Source organism: Gopherus flavomarginatus, chromosome 15 (assembly GCF_025201925.1).
Source record: "Gopherus flavomarginatus isolate rGopFla2 chromosome 15, rGopFla2.mat.asm, whole genome shotgun sequence".
Taxonomy (NCBI): domain Eukaryota; kingdom Metazoa; phylum Chordata; order Testudines; family Testudinidae; genus Gopherus; species Gopherus flavomarginatus.
The window spans coordinates 28,121,175-28,135,597 of record NC_066631.1 but is presented as its reverse complement, the minus strand read 5'-3'; the positions used below and the strand labels follow the sequence as shown (position 1 = coordinate 28,135,597).

The 14,423-nt window shown below is 40.8% G+C and overlaps 1 protein-coding gene across 11 annotated transcripts in view; it reads left to right on the top strand.

The window, feature by feature from the left end:
- The window catches only part of ATXN2 (ataxin 2), a 90,617-nt gene extending 76,988 nt beyond the window's left edge, over positions 1 to 13,629 (top strand). For 10 of the 11 annotated variants that reach the window (XM_050924352.1, XM_050924349.1, XM_050924348.1 and 7 more), the window contains 4 exons: positions 7,471 to 7,616; positions 8,432 to 8,659; positions 12,021 to 12,189; positions 12,996 to 13,629. In XM_050924352.1, coding sequence (XP_050780309.1) covers positions 7,471 to 7,616; positions 8,432 to 8,659; positions 12,021 to 12,189; positions 12,996 to 13,024 — 572 coding nt within the window. In that variant the 3' untranslated portion in view covers positions 13,025 to 13,629. The remainder of the gene's footprint in view (positions 1 to 7,470; positions 7,617 to 8,431; positions 8,660 to 12,020; positions 12,190 to 12,995) is intronic. The other variant, XM_050924350.1, reaches the window with a different exon arrangement.
- Positions 13,630 to 14,423: the final 794 nt, after the last annotated feature.

Here is a 14,423-nt window from a genome sequence, read left to right as displayed (position 1 = left end):
AAGGTGGGTGCGTAACTGGCTGGATAACTGTACTCAGAGAGTAGTTATTAATGGTTCCCAATTCTGCTGGAAAGGTGTAACAAGTGGGGTTCCGCAGGGGTCTGTTCTGGGACCGGCTCTGTTCAATATCTTCATCAGCAACTTAGATGTTGGCATAGAAAGTACACTTAAGTTTTCAGATGATACCAAACTGGGAAGGATTGCAACTGCTTTGGAGGATAGGGTCATAATTCAAAATGATCTGGACAAATTGGAGAAATGGTCTGAGGTAAACAGAATGAAGTTTAATAAAGACAAATGCAATGTGCTCCACTTAGGAAGGAACAATCAGTTTCACACATACTGAATGGGAAGAGACTGTCTAGGAAGGAGTACGGCTGAAAGGGATCTAGGGGTTATAGTGGACCACAAGCTAAATATGAGTCGTCAATGTGATGCTGTTGCAAAAAAAGCAAACATGATTCTGGGCTGCATTAACAGGTGTGTTGTGAGCAAGACACGAGAAGTAATTCTTCTGCTCTAGTCTGTGCTGGTTAGGCCTCAACTGGAGTATTGTGTCCAGTTCTGGGCACCGCATTTCAAGAAAGATGTGGAGAAATTGGAGAGCGTCCAGAGAAGAGCAACAAGAATGATTAAAGGTCTAGAGAACATGACCTATGAAGGAAGGCTGAAAGAATTGGGTTTGTTTAGTTTGGAAAAGAGAAGACTGAGAGGGGACATGATAGCAGTTTTCAGGTATCTAAAAGGGTGTCATGAGGAGGAGGGAGAAAACGTGTTCATCTTAGCCTCTAAGGCTAGAACAAGAAGCAATGGGCTTAAACTGCAGCCAGGGAGGTTTAGGTTTACATTAGAAAAAAGTTCCTAACTGTCAGGGTGGTTAAACACTGGAATAAATTGCCTAGGGGGGTTGTGGAATCTCCATCTTTGGAGATATTTAAAAGTAGGTTAGATAAATGTTTAGACCATATTTGGTCCTGCCATGAGGGCAGGGGGCTGGACTCGATGACCTCTCCAGGTCCCTTCCAGTCCTAGAGTCTATGAATCCCACCAGAGACTCTAGCCCTCCACAGATAGGTGAGGTGCAATTGCTAGGCCTCTCAACTTGCTCCTGTATTGCAGCAAGCTTGTTAGTGTCTCTATACCTGTTCATAGTAGTGATCTGTTTCATACACCCTCTGTCCTGTGAATCAGTTCAGTCAAGAGGGTATGAAGAACAATATAAATCATGTAATTTGTATTCCCTAACAAATTTTGGTTTTAAAAGACTTTGTAGATTTCATTTTGGCATGCAGAAAATGTGTTTTATAGAATGACTTCCTATGACTGTATACTGAAAATTTACTTTGAGCACTTAAGGGTGTTTACATATCTTGGTTTGGTGCACTGAAATCCTTTAACAAGTTTCTTCCTTTAATAGATACTCTTTTAAGTGGAGTCCACTGTAAATGTGTAAAATGATTTTGTATGTGTTTATAACATGAAAAAGACATGCTATATCTCTGCTTCCTACCATTCAAACTGAGGTCTTTAAATGTAGTTATCCTCACCATCTTACTGGGTCTGGCAATAGTCTGGAATCACTTCACTGGTCAGCACCTAGAAGCTACCTCGTAGGTTCTGAGTATCAGTGCATTACTCCTCTAACAGTTCCCAGTCTGTCCATTGTCAGCATTCCGTTTTCCCACAAGGGAAATTTGAACGTCAGAAGTTCAGGGATTGACTTCAGTCTAGGCTAGTGGTTGGTAATGCTCTCTCTGATCTGTGCTGCTTTGATTTTTAGTGTTGGCCATTTCTGTGGGTTTACAATAGCTGCCTTTCGCCTTCCTTGCTTTGCTCTTGTCAGCAACCTTGACTGTTACTCTTTCCTTCTTGTTTTAGTTGGAATTCAATTCAGTAATTAAAACCCTGTCTGGTATAGTATCTTTGTCCAATCCAATATGGAATTGCTTGTCCTAACTGTGAATCAATATAAAAATAATGGTTAGTTATAAATAATGTAGCCCATATCAAGAATCCACCTGTTTAAAAAGTGATGTAAGTGAAGTGCTCCTAGGAAAGAAGAGAGACAAGGTGTGTGAGGTAATTTTTTTTTTTTTTTAATTGTACCAACTTCTGGTGGTGAAAGAGGAAAGCTTTTGCACTGCAGAGCTCTTAGGCTATGTCTATACTACAGCTAGGATTGAGGCTCTAAGATCGATCCACCGGTGGTTGATTTAGCGGGTCTAGTGAAGACCCAGCAAATCAACAGCAGATTGTTCTCCAGTTGACCCCTGTACTCTACTCTGAACAAGAAGAGTAAGGTAGGTCAATGGGAGAGTTTCTCCTGTAGACCCCACGGTAACTTGACCTAAGGTATGTCGACTCCAGCAACGTTATTCACATAGCTGGAGTTGCGTAGTGTAGATCGACTTACTGTGGTAGTGTAGACATAGCCGTAGACTTCTGCTGGAGGCAAACCATAATTATCAGCCGTCCTCAGATGAGCAGAGGTTGCAACACTTCGTTAGTTATGTGCTTCCATAGAGCTTTTTCATCACTGTATTCTGTATTAGTACAACAACTGGAAAACCATAGCACTGACGACATGTCAAGGACAATGTAATATTATTTCTGATTACTCTTATCAATGATTTTTTTTCTTTCCATGTTTATTATAGAAATTTAGCATGGAAATAGTCACCTAGGGTGATTAACTCTGTAGATGAGCATGTAAAACATTGTTTATAATAAGTTATCGTAATGAAGGTGAATAGATTGTATCCAGGTTGGTAAATTTTCATGCCTATTTTTGCAAGGCTTCTTTAATGGGTTCATGGGTCTTACTCATCTGAATTAATCCTGTGACACCACAATTTAAATCTCTGTGGAATCTGATTGTGATGTTAAAGACCTGACTTTAGGTGAGAGCACACAGTTACAGCACATAAAACTCAGACTTTTCCTCTCTCACATCCCTAGTAATAAAGGGAAGGAAAGGCCTTTTGAAAGTGAAACACTGTATCAGAATCTCTCGTGAAGTGATGAGGTATCAGCAGCTCTGTAGAAACTGAGATTCTGTAGAAATAAGTGGGGGAAAAAAACTCCTAAAGTTAATTTTCCTGAGGTCAAGTTGAACTTCGGCTATAAATTGGAAAAGGTGGATACACTTGTTTTTAAATGATCTGCTCCATTATTCCTGAAGCCTTCTTGAGTAAGATGTTTATGGAATCTGGTAAAGCCTCAAGAAAAATAACAAAGGTGAGTGTTTTTCTTAAATGTTACTATTAAAATATTTGCAGCAGTTGAATGAGCATTTTAGTACACAATAGTACAGTAACTCTTCACTTAAGGTTGTAGCTATGCTTCTGAAATATACAACAGTGTTAAGTGAATCCAGTTTCCCCAAAAGAATGAATGTAAATGGGGAGGTTAGGTTCCAGGGAAATTTTTTCTTGCCATACAGTACGGTACTATAGTTGGGAGGTTTCCCTGTCTTACCCCACACAGGCACAACCCACTGGCATTGGAGACAGTGAGGCAGGCAAGGAGGCTGAAGGTCTTGTAGGCTAGGAGAAGCACGTTGCGCAGCAGCCGCTACAGATTCCCCTACTCTGTAAGCCCGGGGGGGGGGGGTCTGAACCCTTGGCCTGTCCATGCAATCCCTTCCCCCAGTCCCCCACCCTTAACCCGCCTCTTCCCTCCCCGTCTACTCTGCATGCCACGTCCTCGCTCCTCCCCTGCCTCCTGCCACCATAATCAGCTGGCTTGCAGCATTCAGGAGGCAGGGGGAAGGAGTGAGGACATGGCGCACAGGCTCCTCCTGCCTCCTGAACACCACAAGCCAGCTGATTGCCATGGGCAGGAGGCAGGGGAGGGAGGAAGGAGGTGCGCTGTGTTGTCGCTCCTTCCTCCTCCCTCCTGCCAGCAGCAGTCATCTGGTTTGCAACATTCAAGGGGGAGGAGTGAGGACTCTGTGCGCAGGCTCTCCCCTGCCTCCTGCCTGTGGCAGTCAGCTGATTTGCAGTGTTCAGGAGGCAGCTGATTGGCATGGGCAGGAGGCGGGGGGAGAAGGGGAAGGCGCTAATCCGCAGGGTCTGCCGGCAGGTGGGAGGCGCTGGGGGTGTGGGAGGGCTGCCAGCTGTGGACAAAGCAGGCAGCCAAATGATGTTAGAGCAAAGCATTTCACAACTTTAAATGGAGCATGTTCTGTAATTGAGGAGGGACGTAAGATCGAAACAATGTTAAGTGAGAGGACATTAAGTGCATCTGAAGAAGTGAGCTGTAGCCCACGAAAGCCTACGCTGAAATAAATTTGTTAGTCTCTCTAAGGTGCCACAAGTACTCCTGTTCTTATTAAGTGGGGAGTTTACTGTGTATAAACTGACTAGAATAGGTTCTGAAAACAAATACACAGCTGGGAAAATGTAAATGCTAGATTTTAAACAAACAAAACTCTCACAATTCTCTGCCAAGCTGTGGACATATTGCTTTAGGAGAAGTTACTGAAAACTGGTGTTTTGCTCTTCTCCCACTTCCTTCTGCATGTAAAAATGTTTTAGTAAGTTCTGGACTTGCATAACAAGTTCTTTTCAACATGAAGCCTTATTTGCATAATATAGATACCTGCTTCAGAATACCTCGTATTTGGGTCTTCTCTCAAGCTATGAAAAAAATAAAAGATGAAGCACAGTAATCGTTTTAGGGAATAATAATTATATTATTTCAGGGCCTCCAATGAATAAAGAATAGATGGAAACCTTGAATACCCTTTAACTTCTAGTACATGCTTATAACAAATCTCCTCAAGAATGGAATGAGGAGGGAGGAAAGAAGTTCTTGGGGCTGAGGCACTAGAATCAGACTTGGGAGAGGTAGGTTAGATTTGGAAGCCATTTAATCCATCTGTGCCTCAGTCCCCTATTGTTAAAGTAGAGATACTGTGTACCTTTTTTGTAGGGATTACTCAGACTAGAGATAGGCCATATAAATATTGGCTCAAGACTAATTTCATAAGGAGATGAAATGGAGAAACTTGAAATTGTAACAGTAAGTTGAGTTTTAATTCTAATGTGTGAATAGGTAAATTTTTGTACAAGCTTGCAGGCAGTGAAAAAAAAAATTAGACGGAAATTTGCTGCTGCTGTAAATGGAATTTAAGTGGTAACATTACAAATGAGTCACTGTTTTTCTGCTTGAAAGCATAACAGGATACTGTGGCACTGGAGACTAACTGCTGTTTAGGTGCATAGAAACTTTAGAACTTCCAAAAACCCAACTCCTAACTAAAAACATGAATGGTATGTAAAGACTTAATATTGTAACAAGTATGTCATGGTCAAAGTAGCCTTTGGAGTACTTTGCAAATTGAAAGCCTTACAGTGTAGTTCACAAAATTCATCTGTCCATTGAGATCAGCAAATGCTGTTGTAGTGTGTGCTGGAAACACAGGGTCCATGAAGAGTTAATGACAATTGGATGTGAGGGGAGTTCTTGAAGGGTTGAGTGGGCTTCAGTAGGTGGATTATTTATACTGAAGTGAGCTCACCGCTACCTGAATAAAATCAGTGTTTAGGATTTTGTAAAGTATTGACCAAATGTAAAGCAACAGAAGTAATAGCAAATTGGACTGGGAAAGATTGGGACAGTGGGTGTTTGCTCAGAAATAATTGGAGTATGTCTGAGGCACTTGATGGAGTGTTAAGTTTCTGTGCAGGCCTTATGGCAGACAGTGCTGCACTTTATCAAATGGCTGTATGTTTGGTACATTCTCTCCTTCAATCCCCTACTTTTTAGGATGAATAGATCAAAGGCCATTCTTTTATGTGTGTTGTGCAGAGAAGTTCTACCTTTCAGAAACGGTAACGAGTTTTGACATATTGAGATATAGAAGTTAGAGCAATTAAATCTATTTGCGCTTGGAGCTGGAATTTCCTAGTATAAAAAGAATTGCTGGCAATCAATATGTGGGTGGTTGTAGCCTTAACTGTAATGTAACTAACCTTAAAATTATATCCCAGATGGAGCTCCTTTTTTTTTTCCCAATGAACTGCTTTGTAAATCTAGAAGGGTGCAGCAGTGGTCCATGTAACGTGGCCCTGAGATTCTCCTAATGTTGGCTTTCTTAGCACTTCAAGTACAGAACTTTACATGTGTAGCTCTCTGATTTAGCAGGTAATTACAGTCCTGTTTGTTCCTCAGAACAATTGCTTGTTAAATTAGGATACAGGCAGGAGCTGGGTTCAGGACCCAAGTGATAGGTTGCTTCAGACATTCCATTTCTAGCACTGTGGGAAGCAAAGCTAGTCTCCACTTCAGTGCAATGTGGTATTGGACCAAGATGAATGTGAGCTTGAATTAGTAATGACTTTGCAAGCCACATACACAAGCGATTGATAGGTTGTGCATGATTTTAAACATGTAAGATCTAAAAGCTACAAGTATAGAGGAAGCATGTTATTTTTTGGAGACTATTGCTTCATTTAACACATGGCTTAGTGCTCTAGTAAAAACCTTTTAGAAGCAATTTAGTGTGGCTTCTCAGGCTGCCTACTTTTAAAAATTACTGTTCCGTTCACAAAAGGGAGTGAGCAAACTCTGCATGGCCCATTTTGTAGCCCAATATGATAGGAATGACCAAGCAGGGACGACTTCTTACATTTCACTTTGCTGTAGAAGGATTTCCCTAAGCCTGTGTTGCTGCAGTTAGTGAATGCTGCTGTTTGACATGTGTGTTCAGTTTCCTTGTTGTGGAATTCAGAGTCCATGATTTCCAGAAATGAAGGGTTGTAGAGCAACATCAAAAAGTCAGTGGGAATGGTGGTAATACAAGAGGGCATCTTGAAGTGGGTGCTGTATGCAAGGCTCCAACTTCAGTAAAAGCTGGTTGACTCTCAGAGAGCCAGTTTCCCAGCTCTTCTGTATGCTGTTTTTGTGTAACTAACTTACATGCAAGAACACTGTATATACGTGTGCTGACTGTACTGCGAATAATCTCCAGAAGAGTAGCATGGTGAGGTTAGCCAGGTAAAAGGCCAAAGACTTTGTGGATGGTGGAATTAGAATAAATATTCATGTTTGTAAATTATTTAACTCTGTACAATAGAGAATTTACTTTTCCCAGAACTATAAAATTTAAGAAACTGATTACAAATCACTTGTAGACTTATCTGTTTGACTAAAATTGCAGATTAAATACTGCTTTTGTGTTTTGATCTATACGGTGTCTTTTATTAAATCAAGCTAGGAAAGCTGAACTATTTTATTATGGTTATTCATTGACTTTCCTGCAAAACCATGTAAACTACATGAAAGCAAATATAGATTTTTAGATCCAAGGTAAGATGTGCAGGTAACTGCAAGATAAATTATTTGTAGGGGAAAAAAAGACCAATTCACAGTATCACTGATGTGCTGTAAAATCCTCGTATGCAGTGTGAATTTGGTGAGATGTATATGCTTTGTCACTTGTCAATTTCTTCCTTTTCCTTCTAGTTTCTACTGGCTCACTTGCTCAGCAATATGCCCATCCGAATGCTACCCTGCATCCACACCCTCCTCATCCGCAGCCTTCTGCTACGCCAACAGGACAGCAGCAAAGTCAACATGCTGGAAGCCACCCTGCTCCCAGTCCAGTGCAGGTAACAGCAAAACTCTAGAGAGCAAACATTTTGGAACATGTCATGTAGCTCATTGTTTTAGAAGGCACGGCACCAATCTATTACTTCGGCATCGGTTTGCTCTTCATGCAGCTCCAGATGTATTCTTCTCGACAAATAATCTTTTATAGTGGCCATGTTCATACTCCCTTCTTCCAGAAATAATGTGGCTTGGAAATATCATTTCCTTATGATTTGCATGCGAATCCAAAGTGAAGTGCAGTCGGCCTGCCTTTATACCAGAATGTGATGATAGTAATAAGGGTAAAGGATAGTGAACAATGACTTAAAAAACTTTTGTGTAAACAGCAGGGGGTGGTTCTTCCCCCACCTTTGTGCACACACAAGTCCAGTATTTGGGAGTTACTCATTTGACCCTTTTTGATAAGGAATGATTTGTAATTCATTAAGGAATGTCACTCCCCTGGTGCATCTGGCTGCAGGTTCAGTATGTGTGGATTTATGGCATGGAAGTTAGTCACAGACAGAAGTGCTGAAAGATGGCGTTTGGTTTTTACATGATAACCTCAATTCTGGAGAACACATCAGGTCTGCAGGGTCCAGTGACTTTTTCCCCCCCTGTGCAACAGACTTGGATAATAAGACCTACGGGATCAGAATGTGGCACTTTATTTTGTGTTATTTGTGCAGTGTATATAGGAAGATGCTTTTAAAATTTTTGATATTAAGTGGAATTTTAATAATTCATTATTAGTTCCATGGAATAAACATCTATCATTTCTTCCCTGGAACCAAAACCTGAAACTCACTAATTCTTCCTTCTGTTTGCTTTGCAGCATCACCAGCACCAGGCTGCTCAGGCACTCCACCTGGCAAACCCACAGCAGCAGTCAGCAATGTACCATGCGGGTCTTGCTCCAACCCCACCTTCCATGACACCAGGCTCCAATACGCAGTCTCCACAAAATAGTTTTCCCACAGCACAACAAACAGTCTTCACTATTCATCCTTCCCATGTTCAGCCTGCATATACCAATCCGCCACACATGGCCCATGTACCCCAGGTAAACAAACTTTAACAACCTTCCAAAGAGTGAATGTCCTATTGCCTCAAAGATCTCGCCTTTGCATAGGGTAGTGGCCTCTTTCTACATCATTTCTCTTGGCCAACTATTTTCTGTGTTGCTTAGGTTTCTGTTTGCACAGTGCCGTTAATTTAGCAGTCTGGAGGCGCCACAGGTGCTCAAGAATCTTGCTACATCCATTTTGTCTAAAATAGCTACTGTGGGGCTCCACTTAGAGCTTTGGAAAAGGTATTTTGTTAAAACACATTTGAATGCAAAGCCAAATCTTTATAAAAAGTCTATTCAATGAGAAATACTCAGGGGTGCTTGGAAACTCCTGAGAGGATTATGAAGAACATCAGAAGAGGTTAAAATGAGGTGGGAAGGAAAGAGAGTAACCATGTACATTGATGGGTTGTCAGTTAAACTGCCATTGAGGATATGGGGGACATCTCAGTGGTCTGCAGTGGGCTGATCTTGAATACTGTTTTCAGTTCTGATCACCCCACTTCAAAATCTGTATGGAAAAAATAGAAAAAGGTCCAGGAAGGGCAGTGAATGTGATTAGAGGTGTGGAGAGACCACTGCAGGAGGCACTACAACAGAGATTGGCACTATGTAATTTAGAAAACAGAGATTAGTGGAAACATAAGGGTACATCAAAGAATGGACAGTTAAGCAGGATCATTCCTGTGGAGGATATTTCTTCCTAACCCCAGGCAGTTAGTGGTTGGTTTATGCCTTAAATCAGATGGGTTGATACTCCCTTTGCATGTTTCCCTGGCTAGCGTAACTCAAGATCTTGTTAATCCAAAAGGAGACAAATTCTTTTCTGAATTCTGCTAAAATCTTTCACGCAATCTCTGTTCAAGTTAATTAGGAGATGTGGAAAAAAAGTTTCTACCAAATTTCCTTTTACCCATTCTAAATGTATAACTTTTTAATTTCAGAGTCTCCCATTGCCTTGCTCTTGTTTTGTTAAGGAACCCCCAACTGACTTACTTTTAGCCAACTTGTTATAGACCTTTTATCTTCCTCCAAAGCATCTGGCCATTGCCTCAAACAGGATATTGGTGTAGGTGGGATATTGATCTGTTTTAGCTTGGTAGTTCTGTATCTGACTAGATTTTGTAGTTCCTTTGGGGTCTTTGTAAAGTTCTGCATTTGGACCCTCAGATGTGCCTAATTGCAAGTGACTGCTATAGAGCACCAAACCTCAAAAGCAGAGGTAATCATTTCACTTCCACGATGGAAAGGACTAGGTGAACTGTCCTGAAGTGTAACTGACAATTGCATACCTGTGTGCCAGCACACTTTCGGTAAATGGAAGTTAATTCTCTACTCTTACTGGCTCCTTTTTTGCTTTGTGGGCTTCACAAAAAACTACTAGAGTAAATAAGAAGCTTATTGTAGTGCAGAATTAACTAAATGACTGTTAAAGTCTCTATTTTTAATGAGCACAATCAGTCTTCTATATTTCTGATCTGTGCTGTTGGTTTCACAGACATAAAAACAACAGGCATGGACATCTCAAAAGATTGACAAAGTCCCAGATGGCTTCTCAGGCTGGGGCAGTGCCCTGTAAGCCTCTAGTGAAGGAATGATAGCTTCATTTATCGAAAAATCTCTTATGAAATGGCTACCTCAGCTGCTTACAGGAAAAACAAATAATAATCCCGAAGCACCAGAGATAGGGATTTCCTAATGCTAAATTTTATCATGAAATTCATTATCACTTTATGGTGGGAATTCCAGACGTGCTCACACCAAGGGATTAAATTAATTTCATTTTAAAGACAATCAGTAACTCGATGCTAATTGAATCCTTGACTCACGAAACTCTGAGCATGTTACAAAAGTCAGCACCTACGCATCATGTTTTGCAAAGCTTCATTACCATGGCAAAAAAATCATATATGCATGTCTGTATTGAGCATGGCTGCTATGGTTATAATAGCGTTGCTTGGTCAAAGCAACAATGGTGGTGTTCATGAGGAATGTAATGCATGAGGTTTGGAAGGCATGGCTGTTGAGCACAACCAGGGTCCTTAGTATGATTTGGGAGTTAGTTCTCATGCCTTCAGGGGCTTCTTGGAAGCTATATTACAACTTGAGGAGTTCCATTAATCAAATGCCAGTCTGTTTAAGGCTGACAGTGATACAGCAAAAGTAGTGCCTATGGAAAGAGTTGTAGGGTTTAGCCCCATGGGAACTTTGCCCTTTCTGCACATCTAACTTGAATGAGTCTGAAGTCAGCCAGTGCCTGCTACTGTCTGGAGTGGTGTCTGGCATCTGAGTTTCCTCTGCCAGTTCTCTTAAAACACATCCACAACTAAAATGGGCAAAACCAATTTTCTTTTGAAAACTTGTTTGAATCTAAACATGGACAGTGTTAAATGCTGTCTGGTTTTTGAGGGTCATCTTGTAATTTGAGAAATTACTGATTGAGATTGATCAGGCTTTCACCTAGGAAATACAGATAGTCTCTCTGCCTGCCTCCTGTCAGGAAGCATTACTAACAAGTGAAAGGAATTTCCCCACCAACTGAGGAGATAAGCAGTGAGACAGATGCATCTCACTTTTGCCTTGGGGATTAATTATGAATGCTTTCAGTACACAAGAACTGTGATATTGTGAGCTTAACTGAAAATAGAACAGATCTGAGCTAGCAGCATTACATAGTGGAATGAAAGGGGATATTACTAATTTTCAGCTGTTTATGTGGGAGCAAATATAGCTAGAGAGAGAGAGACTGGACATTGGAGAGACAATGGGCATCTAGGACAGGTGAACGTGATGAAATTGGGAATTGTAGACAGGTGAGAAACCAAGTTCAGTTCTTGAGGTGTGACGTTTACGTTGGAGACTTTTGCTGGGGGAAAATGTAGAAATCTTTGCCTTTGCTTCATGCTTTTCCTTCCTCTTTGTAACCATGCGTTCATATGAGGTACTGAGAAGGGGATGGCGGCTCTTCTCATGTATGTAAAGGCCTATATAAGGGCCTATTATTTGTGTGCAGTGTGCAGTTCATTCTGTGCGTAGGAAATGCTTCTCAATTCTTAACAAAACATCTACAGGTTTTTAAAAATAATATTCCAAAAGTATCCTTTACCAGTGCTCTTAGTCAGCAATGAGCTCCTGCCCAAACTGAGGAGATGTTGTCAGCAAAGCCAAGAATAAGGATTTGACACCTTGTGTTTTAAAATCTCAAACTTACTGCCTATGTGCACATTCTAGCCAATCGACTTAAAATGGAGTAAATCTCAGGATTTACTGTTACAGTTGGAGGAATCTTTGCTAGGCATGTGGCCAGGAGTGTTGCCTCCTTGTGACCATTATACTAAAGAGCTCTTTGTTTCAGGCTCATGTACAGTCAGGAATGGTTCCTTCTCACCCAACTGCCCATGCTCCAATGATGCTAATGACGACACAGCCACCTGGTGGTCCCCAAGCCGCCATCGCTCAAAGTGCACTACAGCCCATTCCAGTCTCGACAACAACACATTTCCCCTATATGACGCACCCTTCAGGTGAGGAGTGTGTGCGTGTGAGACCTGCACCTTAACTGAGCCAGGTCAAATTAGTGAACAAAACAGTTATGAGCCAGGTTTGGGTTAGAAACAAAAAACCGTAAGATGTCCTTTTACAGAGGCAAACTGCTGAAGGCGGCAGACAGTATTTCTGCAGTTAATATTTATATTTTGGTGCTCCAAATGTGAACTTGGTATGCATACAAGATGAACTCAGTTAGCAAAGACCTTATTTCTGTATGGCTGAAACATATTATGCAGACTTCAGTGTGTGTAGGACAATATCCGCCTGCCCTTGTCTTGGGGGATAGAATATCTAGGTGGCTTATGGTGTAATGATCCAAGTTTTATACATGTAAAATATATAAAGTGTCTTGAGGATAGTTGTAAAAAGATTGTTCCAGGGATACGAGTATTCCTGGTAACTAATGGCTGATGGCAGTCAGAAGTTGACATTTTATCCAAAGAGCGACATTTTGCAGTATTGTTGCTTGGGAAAACCAGGCCCTACTTGTTTTGTTGCTCTTTAAAAGTAACTCTTACCTAGGTGTCTCAAATACTGTTTTTCCCCAAAGCAGGGTGTGAATTTGTACCGTGAACTAATATCTGGTTTTGTGTGGTGTGGAATAGGTGGGGAAAATAAATGTTGCTTTCGTAGGGTTTAGGTAGAAAAACAGCCAAAGGACATCTCAATGCAGGTTTTTTTACAGACTTGAGCCAAATAGTTATCCTGTGATTTGATTAACTAGCACATTGTTGTGTGGCTTCTCAATCTGCTATTTACACCTGCACTCTTTTTTTTGCAGTACAAGCCCACCACCAACAGCAGTTGTAAGGCTGATCTGGAGTAACAAAGGCTGGATACCTTTTGTAGGCCAAATACCTTCCTTCCACTGCTTCTGCCAACTGGAAGCACAGAAAACTAGAATTTCATTTATTTTGTTTAAAAAAAAATTGATTTCTTGTAACATCCAATAGGAATGCTAACAGTTCATCTTGCAGTGGGAGAGATTCGGACTGAGTAGAGGCATGTGGGAACTTGTGGGTTATTCCATAATTCCATACACTGTATCAGAGTCCTGCAGGTGCCCAAACTCTGCTTGCTGAAAACTGGAAGTTATTTATTTTTTAATGACCCTTCAAAGTTATGAACTCATCAGCTAGCAAAAGAAGTAACACAAGTGATTCTTGCTGCTATTATCACTAAAAATCAAGACTCGGAGATCCCTTTTACGTCTAATAAACTTGAAACAGGTTCAGTAAAAAAAAATTCTAATCGTCAAACTGATGGATTATTATTTATAAATCACGTTTGATGAAGTGATCACTATTGCAAGACAGTGATGTAACTTTTAAGTTAAGAAAACTTTTACTTTGTAGATAATATAAAATAAAAACTTAAAAAAAAAATTAAAAAATAAAAAAAGTTTTAAAAACTGATCAATCTGGTGTGTGTGTGTGTGTATGTTACTCTTGCCGTACTTGCTTCTCTAGCTTTAAGATTCTGTCCAATTTAATGTCAGGTAAAATTGATTTGGCATTATGAAATTTAAATAGTCTTTGACGTCAAACCTTTGACATGTTTTTCTATGCAAGACATGAGGTTTGGTATAACTATCAATTTACCATACGTATTATTTCAGTCAAAGTATCCTACTTTAAATGCCTCTGTTTTCCAGAAGCTGGGACTGGGCAACAGGGGATGGATCACTTGATGATTCCCTGTTCTGTTCATTCCCTCTGGGGCACCTGGCATTGGCCACTGTCGAAAGACAGGATACCGGGCTAGATGGACCTTTGGTCTGACCCAGTATGGCTGTTCTTATGTTCTTAGCTCTCTAGATTCAATTGCGGTAGCTTCGGTCCACAATGTAGCATCTTCTGAAAGAAGCAGAATGGGAAGTCTTGATGCTTGAGGCAGAAGAGACAATGCAAAGGTCAGTCGTGTTTGTTGGTGTTTGGGGAAGCTACTTGCCAGGCTGAGCAAGAAAAAGCTGCAGTAGTGATGGGCAAAATGTGAGACAGAATTATAGAAAAAGACAAGAAGAAAAGTGCATGAATTTCATGTGTTTAGTACTTCATGTGAACGTGAGCTACCTCAGTCCACGTCCATAAAATGTACTGTGGTCTTCACCGCTGTTCCTTATGGAGCATACTTACATCTGCTAACCAAAGTTAATGGACAGGAGAAGAAAAACAGTGACCTATTAAGGTACAAACCAGTTGTTGCATTT